The 20,350-nt window shown below is 43.5% G+C and overlaps 1 protein-coding gene across 6 annotated transcripts in view; it reads left to right on the plus strand.

The window, feature by feature from the left end:
- Positions 1-1,063: 1,063 nt before the first annotated feature.
- NEMF (nuclear export mediator factor) overlaps positions 1,064-20,350 on the plus strand; it is a 75,435-nt gene continuing 56,148 nt past the window's right edge. For 5 of the 6 annotated variants that reach the window (XR_013813566.1, XR_013813567.1, XM_079771928.1 and 2 more), the window contains exons 1-4: positions 1,064-1,186; positions 2,041-2,109; positions 2,239-2,341; positions 6,215-6,340. Coding sequence is in view for 4 of the 6 variants with exons in the window: in XM_079771928.1 (XP_079628054.1) it covers positions 1,128-1,186; positions 2,041-2,109; positions 2,239-2,341; positions 6,215-6,340 (357 nt within the window). In the remaining 2 variants the exon portion in view is untranslated. The remainder of the gene's footprint in view (positions 1,187-2,040; positions 2,110-2,238; positions 2,342-6,214; positions 6,341-20,350) is intronic. The other variant, XM_079771931.1, reaches the window with a different exon arrangement.

Here is a 20,350-nt window from a genome sequence, read left to right on the forward strand (position 1 = left end):
TGAGTGGGAGCCCATGTTGCTGAGCCCATGCACAACTTCCATCCTGCCACCATGGCCGCTATATTCACGGTCCCACTGAACGATGACCCGGTGGCTGAGGAAGGAGGCTGGCTGGTATCCACAGAACAGGTTTGTCATCCTACCAGCTTGATGATTAAAATCCTCCTCTGTTCGGTGAGTATTCACATGGAATGCAAATATATTCACTTTTATTTTACCCATTCAGAGAGGTCTATCCACATACCTCTCCCCCAGACTTCATCATCACTAAATTTCAAATCATGTTCCTTCAAAGTCCCTGGTCACCCAGCCACAGCCCATGAATTGCTATATACCGGTCATCACATTTCTCCTTCCAAGAAAAATGAACAGCCAGGTGCCCTGCTGGGAATCCTGCCCACTGGGAGGATATTTCTCTTCACCGCAGTCTTTCAGGAATGTCCCAGAAAGGGGCGGCTGTGCTGCAGCTGTTCACTTTCAGGGGATGCCCACACATCGTACAGAACTATCTCTACACCAATCGGTCCCAAGTCTTCTCTTCCTCTGTCAACGGATCAGGGAACTCCCCAGGAGACCAGGGTTGCTCTATCTTGGAGAGCAGGGCCCATCAAAATAGGAACTCCTTCTTGCGGGCTGGTTCGCCTTGATTGGTGAGGATAATTATAGGGCCAATGTAACAGTTTGACTTCTTCCCTTTCTGCACGTACCAGGAACCTAACCTAAAGGAGACAGAACCCTCCGGCCCCTCTGGGGAAATCGGGGCTCCTCCCTCATGAACTGTTACCACCAGCAGGGGTCACTATGGAGGCTGATTTGCGTTCCGAATCCAAGGGACAAGGTAACCGGATCAATCCGTAAACCTTCCAGGAAGGAATGCAGTTTTAATAGAACAGTTGGTATCTCTTTCTGGTACAAAATGAAGTTGTTCTGGTACACACGCAAAAAAAAGCGAGTTGACGGGGACTTGATAAACGAATTCTTCCGGAAAGCGACAGAAACGCGTTTAAGTAACATTGGGCCTTCCGCGCGGCCGTAGCTCTCCGCCAGGTGCGCCTGCGCAGAAGAGAAGCGGCGTCGGGCCCGGCAATCAGCGGTGGAAGCTGCGGCAGCGACCGTCCAGCCCCGCCATGAAGACCCGCTTCAGCACCGTGGACCTCCGTGCGGTACTCGCGGAGCTGAATGCCAGGTAATGGGCGACCGGTGACGGGCCTGGTGCGGGGAGTGCCGGAGCGGAGGGCCCCGCGGCTTAAGACAGGACCAGCCCGAGGTCCCGCTTCTCCCCCCCGCCCGCCCCCGGGCTGTTCGGTGACCTGGCTAGGCCCGGTGTGCGAGCGCCGCCCCCTCCCCGGGCCCGCAGGGTGGGCACCTGCGGATCCCGGCGCCGCGGGCCCCCCTCTCGGCCCCGCGGATGGCTCGGCTCCGGTCCGGTGTCCGGCTCTGGCGGGGCCCTCGCTCCGTCGGCCCCCGCCGTCCAGGTTTGACAGCGAACATTTCGTAAAACACGGAGCCGCCAGGTGGACGCCCGGACGCCGGAGTAAGTCCTTTGCTTCAGGGGCTTCCAGACCGGAGGCCTGTTTTCTGTGACACTCCTCGCCCCAAACAGGGGGAGCCGCGCCGTCAGCTGGAGGTGACAGGTCTGGATTCTAGTCTGGGTTTTTATTACTCAGCTGTGTGAGCTTTGTCCTATGTCCCAGGGCCTCGTTCGCCCCCCCCCCCCCGCCCCCTTTTCCCCTCTTGCAGTAAATTAAGTGGTCTAGACTGACTTTCCTAAAACACATTGGGTCATTTCAGAGTCACAGGGCATGGAGTTCTCAGGGCTGATGGACCACTTTTGTCCTTAAACAGTTACACTTAAGTTTTGAACTGAAAGCATGATGGCCTTCAGACTCTGCTCCTTAGTTGACTCTGTATCTTTAGAGTCGAAGATCCTGAAGTCCCCCTCTTTGGCAGGCTCTGCTTCTGCCTGCAGCATTAAATTGTGTGAAGGTTTATGTTTCAGATGGTAGTGTGATTTGTTACATGTTTCCTTTCTCTTTGCAGCTTGCTAGGAATGCGAGTAAACAATGTTTATGATGTGGATAATAAGACATATCTTATTCGTCTTCAAAAGTAAGCCTTGTTTTATCTTTTGTAATTAAATGAGAGGTTTTTTTTTTTTTACCTACACTTTTAGTCTGTTTCACTGAGTTAGCATTGGCAAATGCCCTAAAGAAAAAAATCGACTTTTTTCTTCTACAGACCAGACTTTAAAGCAACACTTTTACTTGAATCGGGCATACGAATTCACACAACAGAATTTGAGTGGCCTAAGAATATGATGCCGTCTAGTTTTGCCATGAAGGTAAATTTTAACTTATACTTGAAAGTAAATTTTAAGGCCCTGAGGTTGGTCACTAGCAGTTGAAGTTTTAAAGTAGAGATAAAATAAAGATAAGAGTAGTTGATGGATACTGGAATGAATAAAGTGGATATCTATTGACTTCTCCTTATTACCCTTCACACCCAATTGTGCTCCAAATCTTTCTGTTCCCACAGTCAGTATTCAAGGTCAAGCTTTTTATGACGTTCAGCCTTGTCGTCCCTTAACTATAAATCCACTTCGTGTATCAAAACAATTCTGTATTAGACCAACATTAAGTTTTTCTAAAGCATCATTTTCATTAGTTATCTCACGTTTTAGGATTCCCTAATTTTTGAATATCCCATATCCTAGCGTTCTTGGCTTTCCGTGATCTGTTCTCACCTTCCCCACCCCTCCTTTTCCTAGTCTTACCTTCCGTAGCTCACTTTGAGCTATCAGTCTGTATTTTGTTGGGATACTCAGTGACACTAGTATGTCAATTATTATATCTTTTTACTTTTTACTTCTCTCCTTGCTTTTCTTTGTACTATTAAAACTGAGATTCTGCATTGTGGACATGTTACTCATTTGCTTATTGACATAACAGATACACTGAAAGTTCATGTGCGACAGAGGAAAGGCGTTAGAGTCAGATATACCTAACTTTGAATTAATGGTTTTGCCACTCATTTTATAATTTGGAAAAGTTATTTAACCTCTTGGAACTTAGTTTCTTTGAATGTGAAATATGGATAATACCTCTCTCATGGGGTTATTGGTGAGGATTAATTGAAGTAACATGTAAAGCATCTAACACAATGCCTGACACATATTAGGAATCCATATGTATTAATTTCCTTCTTCCTCTCCTCCTCACTTTCCTTCAGAAATTTATTTGTTTTGGCATTGTGTTATTTCATTAGAGGCTTTACAGAGAAGAGCCTTATCCCCAGCAACTTAGAATCTGTTTTGGATTGCAAGTTAGGTAAGTGCTTCCCAGATCACAAGGGCTATCATAAAATTATCAAATTCTTAAAAGTTTATTTAATAGTAACCCAAAATGGTTCTTTTGGAGATTATCCTTACTAGTAATGCCACTTTATGTTTGTGTAGCACTTTTAAAAGTAGATGGGTAATGCATATTTCATTTAAGTTAACAACTCAGTGGATATGAAGAACATTTAGTTTTGCAGATGATGTAACAAGCAATAGGATACAATTGTGTAAACATTCCCAAATTAGGCTATAGTATCAATGGGACTTCAAACAGTTTAAAGAAACTTAGAATTTTTGAGTTAGGTGTACATGTCAAGCTAAATGTATAGAAAGATTCCCTGTAATGGAGCAGACAATGTTAAGCACTTTATAAATAACTTAAAGAGCTGTTACTGTTGTATGATACAGGCAGGGCCATGTCCAGTATGTGGTAAATCACAGTATTTGCTCTAGTTCTCACATTTGGGGATGTCAGCTATAGCTCAGTGGGTGAAAGGTTGTTTTCACCACGCTGCTAATGAAATAAGCAAACAAAACAGGATTTATATATGTACTCTATGACCACACATACTCATGATAAATAATCTTCCCTTTTTCACCGTTCCATGGTGCCAATTTTTGTTCCTCACAAGGATGCCTTTTATGTTTATTTTAACTCTACTTTTTTTAAAATTTAATCCTCCCCTGAGGATATTTTTCCCATTGATCTTTAGAGAGAGAGAGTGGGAGTGGGATACACACACACACACACACACACACACACAAACACACAAACAGATATACACTGAGTGGCCAGATTATTATGATCTCTGAATGCATAATAATCTGGCCACTCAATATATATATATTAGAGGCCCGGTGCATGAATTTGTGCATGGGTGGGGTCCGGCCAGCCTGGCCAGGGGGAGGGGACATGGGTGGTTGGCCAGCCTGCCTGCTGGTCGAACTCCTGGTAGAGGGGACAATTTGCATATTAGCCTTTTATTATATAGGATATACACTGAGTGGCCAGATGATTATGCGTTCAGAGATCATAATAATCTGTCCACTCAGTATATATATAGAGAGAGAGAGACAGAGACAGGGGAGGGGGAGAGACAGAGAAACATTGATATGAGAAAGACACATCAACTGGTTGCCTCCTGCACCTACCTCGACCAGGGCCGGGCATCAGACCTGCAACCGAGGTACAGGCCCTTAACTGGGAATTGAATCTGAGACCCTTCAAGGTGAGGGCTGACACACTAACCTCTGGGCAAAACCAGCCAGGGCTAACTCTACATTTCTTGAATAAGAAGATTACTGGGGGACTCTAGAAGGCTTGATTGTGATTTTCCCTGGGGATTTAAAGATAGCCCTATATGTAGGTCATTGTTTAAATAAAAATTCATATAGGTTACTCTTAAATCAGAACTGTTGAATTTAGGAGGGGAAAGTTGTTTATTCTATGAAGTTGGAAAATTCCTCTTATATCCGCCTGAATATATAAGTACATAAAATGAAAATTTTAGTCAACTTGAACAATAAGGTCTGGAGGAGACTATTCTTAGTTGTGAAAGAGTAGACATTCATTCTAAGAATGACTATATATATATTTTTTAAAGGTGGTTTTAGATTAACTTCTGTAAAATTTATGTTGAATCTGAGTGTTGAAGAAAAGAAAGCATTCTTTCTTACTGGTCTACACTAAAGGGTCTTTCAAATTCAAAAATTAGATACAGCTGTAAGAGTTTTTTTTAGAGGCTACAGAGTAGTCTTGTTTCTGTTCCATGTCATCTATAATAATAAAAGCATAATTTGTAAATTGGCCGAATGGCCAAATAGTGGAACGACTGTCCGACGGACAACCTTCTGGACGTTGCTGTGGCTGCGAAGGCCTACTCTTGCATGGATTTCATGCATCGGGCCTCTAGTACCTAAATATTTGTACTGAAGAATGGTACAAGTAATCTAAAATAAAAAGTATTTACCAGGTAATTTGTATTCGGGTTTAACATGCTAATTTTATTCTAATTGCTAATAAGAACAATAACTTTATGACTAGGGATGTGAGGAATGAGATTTGATCATGAATAGGAGTTATTATATTTGGATTTCAGCTAGGTTGATCAAAAGCTTGGAGATAGTACCAGAAAATTCTACTTGGGTTATATCAATAAAGTTTGTGGCAATAGAGGGTAATTGGATATAAGTTGGAGGACTAATTTCCACAATACCAATAAGCTCATGGTTTAGAATTTGTATTTGAAGTGGAAGATTAATGGAAACTTCATTAATTTTGAACACAAACACACAAAAGAAATTTGGGATACTTAAAAGATTGGAGTAGAAAGAGACTTAAAAAAAAAAACGGTTATTGCCCTAGCCGGTTTGGCTCAGTGGATAGAGTGTCAGCTCGAGGATTGAAGGGTCCAGGGTTTGATTCTGGTCAAGGGCATATACCTAGGTTTCAGGTTTGATTGTGGTCAGGTGAGTGCAGGAAGCAACCAATCAATGTGCCTCTCTCACATCAATGTTTCTTTCTCCCTGTCTCTCCCCCTCTCTTTAAAAACAAAAAAGGTTATGGCTTTTAGTGAGGTCATCAGGGTGAGAAGAAGGGATTTAGCAGTGATATAAAGTAACAACTAAATTTCACTATGGGCCTATCATTATCTACTTAAAAACTGAATATAAAATATTGTTTCAGAGTTAGCATTTAGAGTTGTCTAAACCAAAATATTTTTCCTCTTATTACCTGCAAGCTTTTATTTTATATTGTTTTATTTGCAACTTTAAAAATATTATTCCTGATGCCAATGAAAAGAAGAAACATAATCCAATACCAAATGATTAGGCATTAACTTTATATAAATGCATTTTTCTTCTGTTTCTTGCTAGTGCCGAAAACATTTGAAGAGTCGGAGATTAGTCAGTGCAAAACAGCTTGGTGTGGATAGAATTGTAGATTTTCAATTTGGAAGTGATGAAGCTGCATATCACTTAATCATTGAGCTCTATGATAGGGTAAGTTAAATTTGGGGCATGGGGTGAGGGAGAATTCATCATTATATTGTTAATTATTCATGTAATAGTGCTGTAAAACATGGGCAGGAAACATTTTTTCTGTATCAGAGGCTATTATTGATACACTGGTGGCCCGGTGCACGAAATTCATACACATTAAAAGGGAATTAATTAGAGGAAATATTTTAATATTGCTATTTGCCCTTTCTCTATAATAGAAGTGTGAGAGATGAAAGGAAATTAGTAAAATGTATATGAAAATAATATATAAATTTATTAATAAATAAACAGTAACAAAAGGTTATAACAACAACAGAGACATGATATAAAAACAACAAAATATGATATAAAAACAACAGTGCAGTGATGCAAACAATGACTGATAAAGTGATTAAACTTATTCTAATATCTCCCTGTACACCACATTAAGAGTGAAAACACTTTCAGAGTGTTGACTAATTTCCCTTGTGATGAAGTATTTAGAACTTTAACGTCACATGCTCTTTGAACTTGAGAGAAAGCAACTTATAACTAACCATGTGCGAAAACGGGTTCAGGTAGGAGTATTCCTACTCTGTCTAGAGTTTGTCCTTGTGATTTATTAATAGTCATCGCAAATGCTGGTATCACGGGAAACTGTCGTTTAATCAATTTAAATGGGAGGCCAGTGTCAGATGGGGACAAATCAATTCTTGGAATCAGAACAATCTCTCCCTCTGCAGATCCTGTTAATACTTCAGCTTTGATAATGTTAGGTCATAATCTTTTGATAATAAATCTGGTACCATTACAAAGACCCCATTTACTATTAAGATTTCTCAATAGCATGATGATTGCACCCACTTTCAATTTTAATTTATGACATGGCATTCCCGAAGGAGTAATACTAGTAAGAAATTCGATGGGAAAATTTTCCTTTTCAGCATCATCTGTTGAGTCAATGGAATCATCACTCAAATATGTGTGAAAATCTCCATCGAGTATATTCAAAATTTCTTCATTTAATTTTTGAACGTGCTCATTTTTTGGACAAAGAATTGCACGTTTAGATATATTTTTAATATTATCTATAGATATACTATTTCCAAAGGTAGCTTCAATAATAGATCCATTACAAATCATTTCACAGGGGATTTCAATAATATCCATTCCTAAATGAAAACTGCTATGAAGTTTGCCATCTCCAAGTTTTACTAACCATTCACTATAAGCAGAATCCTCTGTTCTCATATTTGTTGTAAGAGACAACTTTCTGAAACATCCCCAAACATCACAGTACTTTAAACTCGTTTGTACTATGGCCGATCACATAGCATGCGGCACAATACTGAGATTTGTCGAAAATCCCCTCCAAGAAGGAGAACTTGCCCACCAAATACAACATTGAAATTAATAATTTCTCTTAGTAATCTGTCTATGGCGTTTATAGCATGACTGGATGCCATGGTGCATTTATCAATAATGAGAAGTTGGGCCTTTTTAATAGTTTTAGCAACTTCACTGTTTATATCGAGTCTAGAAATTTAAGTTTCATTTAATGGAATTGGTAATTTACACTATATTGGGAATGAAATATTCTTCCACTGAGAAGTAAATTTGCAGCAATTCCTGTAGACGCTGTGGGTAAAACAGTACCACCACGACCTCTAATATAATGTATTAAAACTTTATACAGATGTGCAGATGTGGGGAACAGCTACAGGATTTGGACAGGTTCAAGCCTTGGACTGATGAGAGGGCACAGTCCTCTCTTTGCCACGTGCAAGTCCCAGCTTGGAGGGCAGGGCCCTCCCAGCACATTATGGCTAACAGCTATGGTTGTGGGCTTGAACCTATGGTCTGAACACGTGCCTAAGTGATGTGGGCTTGATAGAGTTCAGATGTATGTAGTTGAGTAGGATTGAAACCCACGAGAATGTTGTAAACATCTTGGTCACGCCCTTACTTTGCCTCGTGGCATCTGCTATAAAGTAAAGACACGGCTTGTGGACACGGTCGCTGTCTCTCAGAGAAGCAGCGTCCCGCCGAGACCCAGCTTTTATTCTCCTGTCTGTCTTTTCTAAGCCTTTCACCCGCCCCCACTCAGGGTCGCCCTTGGCCGTGCCGGCACGACACATACAGATATGCAGGTGAACAGGATTCCTAGCTGGCAGGCCCCTGACAGCAAGCTGGCCACCTGTCCATTCCGTGAGGAATGGGGCTCCCTCCTCCCTCCTGTCAGGGTCCGGGGTGCAGGTGAATGGGGTTCCTGGCTGGCAGGTCACCGACAGCAAGCTATCCAATAGCGGATTCTGTGAGAAATGGGGCTCCCTCCTCCCTCCTGTCAGGGTCCGGGGTGCAGGTGAATGGGGTTCCTGGCTGGCAGGCCACTGACAGCAAGCTATCCAATAGCGGATTCTGTGAGAAATGGGGCTCCCTCCTCCCTCCTGTCAGGGTCTGGTTTGAAGGCCGGCCACGCCCCCTGTTGGGCCAGATCCAGAGTTCTACCGCAGTGACCTCCGCAACCCAGGACTGACTGACTGTCTGCCACTGGGCGCTCCTGGCGCTCCGAGGGTGGGTTCTTCTCTCAGGCCTCAAGGGACATAGCTTGGGGGAGGTGCAGCCATTGCCAAGGCAACCCAGGACCCAGTGCCTCCACGCTCCGAGGGCCGGTTCCTGCCTCAAACCTCGCCCTTGGCCGGAACAGCTTGGGGAGGGCGCAGCCGTTGCCAAGGCAACCCCTGCAGGACTGACTTCCTTCCGGTTGGTCGAACTTCTGCCGTGATGGTGTTACACCCAGGGTTTTTATATAAATAGATTAGGATAATAAGTACCAAACAAGTTAAATACAGTTTTCCAGTTAATAACCTTCATTTAATCTGGAGATTAGAATTTAAGCAGATCTCAGCCATTTAAAAGGCATTATGAATGTAGGAGATGAAGATCTAAGAATTGAGGACATCATCAGTTACATTTCAGGACTACTGTGATGCAACCAGAAAATAGATAGTTGTGTCATAAGTAAGACAGCAGTTGAGACTCAGGGACATTGCCATGCTTTTATAGTGTCATCAGTCCTATGAGCCACTTACAGCAAAATAAATTCTATATGTATCAAAAATTTAAATATATAAGAAGAGGAATTTAAAATGTAGAAAGAGAAAAAAACAAGTGGTCCAATGGTCAGTTATCAAAATCAACCAAGGTCTCTAAAACAGAGGATCCTCAGTGAGGGAAGGTGACCTGGCTCTTGACTTAGTCATGTGTCTGGTAGTGTAGCCATCTTTGAAGTGGATGCTTTTTTGAAGTAGATGCCTCTGCAAGCAAAGCTTAAGTTAGGTACTTTCATTACAAAAAAAAGAGAAAACCCAATTGTCAGGGCTGTGACTGAAGATGAAACATAAGACCTAACCACGCTTATGTTTCTTTTGTATGATGTTAATATTTTCAGCTCTTTAGAATGATAGGAGAAAGATATATAGTTGAAATAATATCAAGAATATTGTTTAATTTTCATAAACCTAACTATAGGAAAATGAGTCTAATTTAAGAAAGACCTTTGTCATGCTCCTATGGAGTGGTGAGCAAAAAATGCAAATAGTCTGGCTGGTGTGGCTCAACGGTTGAGCGTCCACCCATGAATTAGGAGGTTAGCGTTCAATTTCCAGTCAGGGCACATGCATGAGTTTTTGGGCTCCATTCCCAGTGTGGGGCATGCAGGAGGCAACCGATTACTAATTCTCTCATCACTGATGTTTCTCTCTCTCTTCCTCTTTCTGAAATCAATAAAAATATATTTTTAAAAATGCAAATAGGGGCTCTGAATAGAAATATTAGACCCGGTTTAATGAAACTAGAGAACACCGAAGACAAAGAGAAAACAGCCAGAAAGGAAGACTAATTGCTCATGAAAAAAAGTCAGTAGACACATTGTTAACCCACAAAAACTGAGAGACCATTTCAGAAGACAGAAATTACTGAGAAGTGGGTTAGAAGTAATAAAGAAAAACACATGGTACAAATTTATGTTTCAGAAAACTGGAAATGACAGGTGATCAAGTGAGTACCTTACAGGGCTTTCCACAGGCCAAAGAATCCTATCATAACTACTCCCTTCTCTACTCTCCAAAACTAACATTTTATAGAGCTAGTAAACAAGCCATCTTCTAAGAATAATTATACATAAAGCCTTTCTTAAAAGTATATATGTTCCACCCAGCCAGTGTGGCTCCATGATTGAGTGTCGACCTATGAGCCAGGAGGTCCCAGTTTAATTCCCGGTCAGGGCACATGCCTGGGTTGTGGGCTCTCTCATAATTGATGTTTCTATCTCTCTCTCTCTCTTCCCTCTCTGAAATCAATAAAAATATATTTTAAAAAAAGAAGTATATATGTTCCCTGTCAAGGTAGGGTTGCATTATTCATAGAGATTACAATTAATTCAGAGTCCCAAACTTCAGCAAGCTTTCTCTGTATGTTAATGCCTAGAGGAGCAACATGAATAATTCCACAGATTTGTATAACTTTGAACAAATTTGTGTTCTTAAATGCTATACATATGTTAACAAGGAATCATAGAGTTCATGTTCTCATGCTGTTTAGCAGATTTGTTGTGTAGAATGTATCAACAGAGTATTCAGAAAAGTGCTATTAATCACTTGGAAGGAGTGCAGACATCATTCACCCAAACCACAATTGATTTGAAAACATTTTTTTCAATGTAAAAAGTGAAGCCATAGGAATACTATGTAAAAATACGGATTAACATTGGTGAATTTGGGATGAAAAAGACTTTTAAACCTAACACTGGAAACAAATACTAATAGAGAGGACTACTCAATTCTAGAACTGCATAAGGCAGAAAACACTGAACTGTATTGGAAGATGAAAAACTGGATATATATATATTTTTTTTAATATATTTTTATTGATTTCAGAGAGGAAGAGAGAGGGAGAGAGAGAGAGAAACATCAATGATGAGAGAGAATCACCGATCAGCTGCCCCCTGCACGCCCCCTACTGAGAATTGAGCCCGCAACCTGGTCATGTGCCTTTGACTGGAATCAAACCTGGGACCCTTCAGTCTGCAGGCTAATGCTCTATCCATTGAGCCAAACCAGCTAGGGCTGGGGAAAGATATTTTAACCTGTGCCATAAAAAGATGTGCATAACCCTACGTATGCAGTTTTCATAAAGCACTTAAGTGGAAAAAGGCAAAGTGCTTGATTAGACAGTTCAAAAAAGAATAAATATAAATCCTATCTAATAAAAAAGAGTAATATGCAAATTAACCATCACTCCACTACACCCACAAGCCACGTCCACAAGCCAATCAGGAGCAAGTATGCAAATTAACCCAACGAAGATGGCTGAGGCCACGGAGAGCAGGAGGGAGGCTTGGGTTTCCCCGGCGATGGAGAAAGCCAAGCTTTCTGCACACCCTGGCCGGCCCAGGCCTCCGCTTAAGGCTACAAAGTTTCAATTATAGAAGATACATAAATCCCAACAGAAATGGCAGCAGCCAGGGAGCTGGAAAGAGCAGGAGGCTAGGGTTGCCCCAGGTGATGGAGGAAGCCAAGCTTCTGCAGCCCTGGCCTGCTTTGACCTCTGCTTAAGGCTACAAAGTTTCAATTATAGAAGATAAATACCGTATTTTCCGGCGTATAAGACAACCTTTTAACCCAGGAAAATCTTCTCAAAAGTCGGGGGTCGTCTTATACGCAGGGTGTCATCTTATAGGGCGGTTATATCCCAAACTCTATGTTTTAACTGGAAAAGTTGGGGGTCGTCTTATACACCCAGTTGTCTTATACGCCGGAAAATACGGTAAATTCCAATGAAATGGCTGCTGCCACGGAGCGAGCAGAAGGCTTGGCTCCGCTCCAGGCTACAAAGTTTCAATTGTAGAAGATAAATAAATCCCAGATACCAGGGCCTCCGCTTGGGTTGCCGGGGGGCGTGGCCGGCCTGCAAACCGCCACAGGCCCCTCGCCCAGGCTGCCCCATGCCCCAAGGGAACCCCCACCCTGATCCGGGACACCCTTCAGGGCAAACCAGCTGGCCCCCACGCCTGCACCAGGCCTCTATCCTATCTAATAAAAGAGTAATATGCAGATTGACCATCACTCCAGCACACAAGATGGCTGCCCCCATGTGGTCAAAGATCCTGCCCCCATGTGGACACAAGATGGCCAGCAGGGGAGGGCTGTTGGGAGGGACCAGGCCTGCAAGGGAGGGCAGTTCGGGGCGATCAAGCCTGAAGGGAAGGGCAGTTAGGGGTGACCAGGCTGGCAAAGGAGGGAAGTTGTGGGCAAACAGGCTGGCAGGGGAGAAGTTAGACATCAATCAGGCTGGCAGGGGAGTGGTTAGGGGGTGATCAGGCTGGCAGGCAGAAGCGGTTAGGGGAAATCAGGAAGGCAGGCAGGTGAGCAGTTGGGAGCCAGCAGTCCTGGATTGTGAGAGGGATGTCCCAACTGCCCCCAAGGGGTCCCAGATTGGAGAGGGTGCAGGCTGGGCTGAGGGACACCCCCCCCCCCGTGCACGAATTTCGTGCACTGGGCCTCTAGTGGTTTATAAAAGCATGAGTACATGCCTAAATTCATGAATTACTGAAATATAAAAAACAAGGCATTTTTCTTCCTCCTCGTACTTCCTTTTTTCTCAGCCAATCCTATATGATAAAAGGGTAATATGCAAATTGTCCCTAATGTGGAACGACCAGTCACTATGACGTGCACTGACCACCAGGGGGCAGTCGCTCAACGCAGGAGCTGCCCCCTAGTGGTCAGTGCGCTCCCACAGGGCGAGCTCCACTCAGCCACAAGCCGCGCTGATGGCTGCAAGTGCAGCGGTGGTGGCGGAGCCTCTCCTGCCTCCTTGGCAGGCTAAGGATGTCTGACTGACGGCTTAGGCCCACTCCCTGGAGGAGTCAGTTGGACATCCCCTGAGGGGACCCAGACTGCAAGAGGGCACAGGCCGGGCTGAGGGAGCCCCGCTCCACGCCCCCGCCAGTGCATGAATTTCGTGCACCAGGAGTAGTATGTATATAAGCAATTAGAAAATTTGACAGTAACCAGTATTAGCACAAATGTAGAGGAACAAAAGTAGATAAGAACACTTTCAGGAGATTATTTGATGGTATATATCATGACTTGTAATGTTTATGTGCATAATCTTTGACCCAGGAATTTCACTTCTAGTAATTTGTCATAAGCAAATGAGACATTTCTCTTAGAAACAGTTTTGCCATTAACGAGACAAATTTTTGACAGTTACAAAAATAGTACATTGTCTTCTGGCAGCCATTGTTTTTATTGAAATCAGTGTCAATTATACTGTTGCTTTGAAGGTTATCTAGCCCTTTTATCTGGATGCCTTAAAATTTTTGGTTTTGATTTTCAGTAGTTTGCTGTGATGTGCCTAGTTGAATTTTTCTTTGTAATTGTCTTACTGGGGTTCATGTTATTTCTAGAATCTCTGACTTGGTATTTTTCATCAGTTTTGGGAAATTCAGCCATATTTTCTTTTGACTTGTCTTTCAAGTCACTAATTTATTGCTGTCAGACAAGAATCATTTGGCATCATTTGGAATTGCTCTATTATCTGACACCTCTAAGTGACTGGTTTCTTAGGTTTATTGGGTAATGTTGGCTAATATATTTATATTAGAGGCCCATTGCATGATATTCGTGCAAGACTAGGCCCCTGGCTTCACTCCCAGCGGCCCGGGAGCCAGCACGTCCCCACTCCCCGGCCACCCAGAGCCAGCAAGTTCCCACTCACCGCTCCGGGCCGCCCGGAGCCGGCACGTCCTCATTTCTGTTTGAAGCACCATTCGAGTAGCTCCCTCCGCCGCCCCCCTTCCCCTCATAGCAGGCTTCACTCTGCGCTGCGCCTGCGTATTCAAATTAACCGCCATCTTTGTTTGGTTAATTTGCATACTCGCTCTGATTGGCTGTGGTCGTAGCGAAGGTATGGTCAATTAGCATTTTTCTCTTTTATTAGGTAAGATTAGGTAAGATATATATAGAGAGATAAATATGCTAATTAACCGGGACGCCGTAATAGGTTGACTGGACAGGAGGTGGTTGCGCGTGCAGCATTGGGGGCGGGGTGGCAGGGGCCTCCACGTGCCTGCACTGGGGAAGGGCCTGATCAGCAGCGGCCGCGGCTGCTTCAAGGGCTGCAGAGGGAGGCAAGGCAGGGCCGGACCGGTAACTCGAGGGTGAGCGGTGCTGCACAATTTCGAATCGCGCACTGGGCTCCTAGTGATATTTAATTTTCAGGTGTACAAGATTATAATTCAACATTTGTGCCATTCAACTCTATTGAGTGCTCCCCATCCAAAGTCTAGTTTTCTTCCATTACCATATGTTTGACCTCCTTTACCCACTTTGCCCTCCCCCTACCTTTTTCCCCCTTTGGTAACCACCATTTTGTTGTCTGTAGCTATGAGTTTTGAGTATCTTTTTAAGGTCTGTTGTTCCTTTGATTTAAATTACATTGTCTTGTTTCTTGACATGCTTGGTTATTTTATTGTGTGCAGGCAATGAGTAGGAAAAATATACTGTGAGACCTGAAAACATGTCTTCATTTAAAGATGACATTTGTTTGCTTTTTTTTTTTAAGTTTTAAAAAATATTTTTATTGATTTCAGAGAGAAAGAGGAGAGAGAGAGACATCAATAATGAGAGAAAATCATTGATTGGCTGCCTCCTGCACACCCCATATTGGAGCTCGAGCCTACAACCTGGGCATGTGCCCTGACCAGGAATCGAGCTGTGACCTCTTGGTTTATAGGTCGATGCCCAACCACTGAGCCACACCAGCCGGGCAAATTCTTAACTTCTTAAAAAATTGGAGCCACTCTTCTAAATAACCCCAGCATCAGAGGAAAAGTCAACACTGAAATGGCAAACTACCTGGACTAAAAAGGTAGACACTGTTCATCCAAAGCATAGCAGATGCAGCGAATGCCACAGAGGAACTCCAGAGCCTACAAACTTCTAATATTTAAAAAAGAAAAACAAATGAATTAAGTATTTCAATTTAAAAATAGAATGAAAATATATATATATATACATATATATATATATATATATATATACATACACACACACACATATATATATATATATATATATATATACACACATATATATATATACTAGAAGCCTGGTGCACGAAATTCGTGCACAGCGGGGGGTTGTCCCTCAGCCCAGCCTGTACCCTCTCCAATATGGGACATCCCTCTCACAATCCAGGACTGCTGGCTCCCAACTGCTTGCCTGCCTGCCTTCCTGATTGCCCCTAACCGCTTCTGCCTGCCAGCCTGATCACCCCCTAACCACTCTGCTGCCAGCCTGGTTGATGCTTAACTGCTCCCCTGCCAGCCTATTTGCCCCCAACTTCCCTCCTCTGCCAGCCTGGTCACCCCTAACTGCCCTCTCCTGCAGGGTTGATCACCTCCAACTGCCCTCCCTTGCAAGCCTGGTCCCTCTCAACTGCCCTCCCTTGCAGGCTTGGTCCCTCACAACTGCCCTCCCTTGTAGGCCGGGTGCCTCCCAACTGCCCTCTCCTGCTGGCCATCTTGTAGTGGCCATCTTGTGTCCACATGGGGGCAGCTATATTGTGTGTTGCAGTGATGATCAATCTGCATATTACTCTTTTATTAGATAGGATAGAGGCCTGGTGCACGGGTGGGGGCCAGCTGGTTTGCCCTGAAGGGTGTCACAGATAAGGGTGGGGGTTCCCTTGGGGTGTGGGGCAGCCTGAGCGAGGGGCCTGTGGTGGTTTGCAGGCCGGCCACGCCCCTGGCAACCCAAGGAAAGGCCCTGGTATCTGGAATTTATTTTCCTTCTACAATTGAAACTTTGTAGCCTGGGGCGGCAGCCATTTCTGGGGCTGCAGGCATTTCTGTGGCAGTTAATTCACCTTCTACAATTGAAACTTTGTTGCCTTAAATGGGTGAGCCCGGCCAGGGTGTGCAGAAAGCTTTGCTTCCCCTATTGCCGCCAGCAACCCTGGCCTGCTCTCTCAAGCTCCATTCTGCCGCCATTTGTTTGAATTTGTTTACCTTCTATAATTGAAACTTTGTAGCTTGAGTGGAGGCTTAGGCCTGTAACAGCTATGGAAAGCTTGGCTTGCTCTGTTACCTGGGAAACCTTGCTCTCTGTGGCTGTAGCCATCTTGGATTGGGGTTAATTTGCATACTTGCCCTGATTGGCTGGTGGGCGTGGCTTGGCTGGTGGGCGTGGCTTATGTAGTGGAGTGATGGTTAATTTGCATATTACCATTTTATTAGAGAGGATATTAAAGTAAGAGTAAAAAATTAAAGATACATTCTGCAACTAATGAAGTAAAAAACAACAACTTAGTAAAATGATAAAAAATTTTGTAGATAAATCCTGGCAAATCTCACTCAGGAAAAGAGTGAAAAGAGCACGATTGGGAATAAGTGAGGAGACAACCACAGAATCAGGAAATGTTTATGAATCCATTCAAAAATAGCTCCCCGTGCCCCTCGCAGCCCTTGGCCCCTTGAGGGACTCCCGAGAGCCACCTGAGGGTGGGGCTCTGTCTCTGAGTCTGTTCCCCAGTGAACCCCACAAAGATGTTGACCAAATAGCATCTGCCACTCTGTGGTGACAAGTCCATTCTTTTTTTTTTTTAATTTAATAAATCTTTATTGTTCAGATTATTACAATTGTTCCTCTTTTTTCCCCCATGACTCCCCTCCACCCAGTTCCCACCCCGCCCTCTGCCCTTACCCCCCCTCATTATCCTCATCCATATGTGTACGATTTTTGTCCAATCTCTTCCCGCACCTCCCACACCCCTTTCCCCCCGAGAATTGTCAGTCACTCCCTTTCTATGCCCCTTATTCTATTATGTTCACCAGTTTATTCTGTTCATCAGATTTTTTATTCACTTGATTTTTAGATTCAATTGTTGATAGATATGTATTTGTTGTTCATAATTTTTATCTTTACCTTTTTCTTCTTCCTCTTCTTAAAGAATACCTTTCAGCATTTCATATAATTCTGGTTTGGCGGTGATGAACTCCTTTAGCTTTTTCTTATCTGTGAAGCTCTTTAGCTGCCCTTCAATTCTGAATTATAGCTTTGCTGGGTAGAGTATTCTTGGTTGTAGGTTCTTGCTATTCATCACTTTGAATATTTCTTGCCACTCCTGTCTGGCCTGCATAGTTTCTGTTGAGAAATCAGCTGACCATCATATGGGTGCTCCCTTGTAGGTAACTAACTGTTTTTCTCTTGCTGCTTTTAATATTCTCTTTGTCTTTTGCTCTTGGCATTTTAATTATGATGTGTCTTGGTGTGGTTCTCTTTGGATTCCTTTTGTTTGGGGTTCTGTGTGCTTCCTGGACTTGTAAGTCTATTTCTTTCACCAGGTGGGGGAAGTTTTCTGTCATTATTTCTTCAAATAGGTTTTCAGTATCTTGCTCTCTCTCTTCTTCTGGCACCCCCATAATTCAGATGTTGGTACGCTTGAAGTTGTCCCAGAGGCTCCTTATACTATCTTCATATTTTTGGATTATTTTTGCTTTTCCGGTTGAGTGTTTTTTGCTTCTTTGTATTTCAAATCTTTGACTTGAGTCTTACGATCCTCTAGTCTGCTGTTAGATCTCTGTATAATATTTTTTATTTCAGTCAGTGTATGCTAATTTCTAGTTGGTCCTTTTTCATATCCTCGAGGGTCTCGCTAAATTTATCAGCCTTTTCTAGAAAATTCTTGAAAAACCTTATAACTGTGGTTTTGAACTCTATATCCAGTCGTTTGCTTTCCTCCATTTCTGTTATTTGTGATCTGTTTCTTTGTCTCTGCATTTTGGCTGCTTCCCTGAGTTGATAGAGTGGCTTTGTGTGCTAGGTGTCCTATAGAGCCCAGTGGCTCAGCCTCCCCAGTTACCTGAGGTGGACATTCTTGGTGCACCCCTTTGTGGGCTGTGTGCACAGTCTTGTTGTAGTTAAGCCTTGATTGTTGTTGGTATCACTGGGGGGAATTGACCTCCAGGCCAATTGGCTGTGAGGATCAGCTGTGTTTATGCTGGGAGAACTTCTGTGCTGGAGACACCTTATGAGAGAAGATTTGCAAAAGCCTCCGTGCTCAGCTTGGTTGGGGCGGAGTTTCAGAGCAGAGCAGACAGTATTGGTTTCCCATCAGCCCTGCCCTAATAGGCCCCTGTGTCTCAGTGTCCCGTGGTAATCGCTGCAAGCACCTCTGAGAGAAAGCTGCCCTCAAGTTTCGCCCGCTGCCAGATAGTCCAGTTTCACCCCGAATGAGTCTGGGTCCCCAGAGTCTCACCCGGAACTGGAGTTCAGTGCAGTCGGGAGTTTTTGTCTCCCTCCCGCTTGAGAAAGCCAGCCATGTACTCGGTTGCCCACCCTCCTCGGTACCTTTGCCTCAGTTGCCCGCACGCGCGCCTCGGTACCTCTGCCTTCCACAGTTCCTCTGAGTCTCAGTGTGCTTTTCTCTTTCCTGACAGTCCAGTTTCACCCTGTATGAGTCTGGGTCCCCAGAGTCTCGCCCGGAACTGAGTTCAGCGCAGTTGGGAGCTTTTGTCTCCCTCCCGCTTGAGAAAGCCAGCCGCGCACTCAGTTGCCAGTCCTCTCCACGCGCGTCTCAGTACCTCTGCCTCCTGCAGCTCCTCTGAGTCTCAGTGTGCTTTTCTCTTTCCTTCTAGTTGTAGAATTTCCACTCAGCCAGCCTTCCTGTGGTTCTAGATGATGTCCGTTTTTTCTTTTAGTTGTAGTTTTGAAATTGTTGTGCGAGACAGCAGTTTATGTGGTTACCTATGCCGCCGTCTTGGTTTCTCCGATATTTGTTTGCTTCTGACAGGTAGCTAAAGGGCACACATAATCCCAGATTACCTTACATCAGTTAGGAATTGAATTGATTAGAAGCTGGCCCTAGGAAAGCTGATATATTTCCTTCTTCTGGAATGTATACTTTGGAGGTCACTACTCATAGCTGGACTACCCCTCACCACCATCCCCCGCCCCCCCCCCCCCCCCCCCCGCCCCCAGGACTTTTCGCTTGGGCCCTGAACTCCAATTTTTATTCTTCTTAGTTGTCCTGTGAGTCTATCAGAATTTAGACAAATGGTCCTAGGGGAAAAGTAGCCCCAAGTGTGGGGCTCACCTTTCTGAGTTATCTTCTCCTAGATTTTGGTCCTGTAAATGTTTACTGCCCAGTTAGCATTTTTTTTTATTTCTCAAAAGGCATGCTTTGTGTATTTTATTCAGTTTTTCTATTTCTCAGTAGGACAGTGGTTGGGATTATCTAGTAATAGTACATGAATATATTCTCAGTATATAGAGAATTACATAGAATTAAAATGGAAGGTTTTGCCCTGGCTGATATGGCTTAGTTGGTTGTGCATTGTTCCATGTACCTAGTGGACACTGGTTTGATTCCCAGTCAGGGCACATGCCCAGGTTGTGGATTCAGTTCCCAGTAGGGGACATACAGGAGGCAGCCTATTGATGTTTCTCTCTCTCCCTCTCCCTTCCTCTCTCCATAATCAATTTTAAAATATTTTTTAAATAAATATTTTTTTTTAAATGGGAGGTTTAACTACTCCTAGCTCAAATAAATTCCTCATACTAACATAACATGTCTAGTGTCCTATTTATGGTCCCCTTTCTCTGCCTTGCCCCAGTTCCCCAACAAAAGAAAAGAAAACAATTTTTCATTTGAGGGTTAAAATCTCTAGAATTTAACTAATTGCAGGCATGCCTTAGGTTTAGGTCAATACAGTTGTTACCCCTTATCTGTGGTTTTGCATTCCTTGGTTTCAGTTACCCCTGGTCAACCATGGTCAAAAAATATTAAATGGAAAGTTCCAGAAATAATTCATAAGTTTTAAAATGCATACTATTCTGAGTAGCATGATGAAATCTTGTGTGCCTTCCCATTCTGGCATCTCCCCTGCCTGTGTGAATCATTGCTTTATTCCAAGTATTCATGCTGTATATGTAGCCATCTCTGTTATCAGATTGTCCTGTATCT

The sequence above is a fragment of the Cnephaeus nilssonii genome (genome assembly GCF_951640355.1).
Source record: "Cnephaeus nilssonii genome assembly, chromosome: 1".
NCBI lineage: Eukaryota > Metazoa > Chordata > Mammalia > Chiroptera > Vespertilionidae > Cnephaeus > Cnephaeus nilssonii.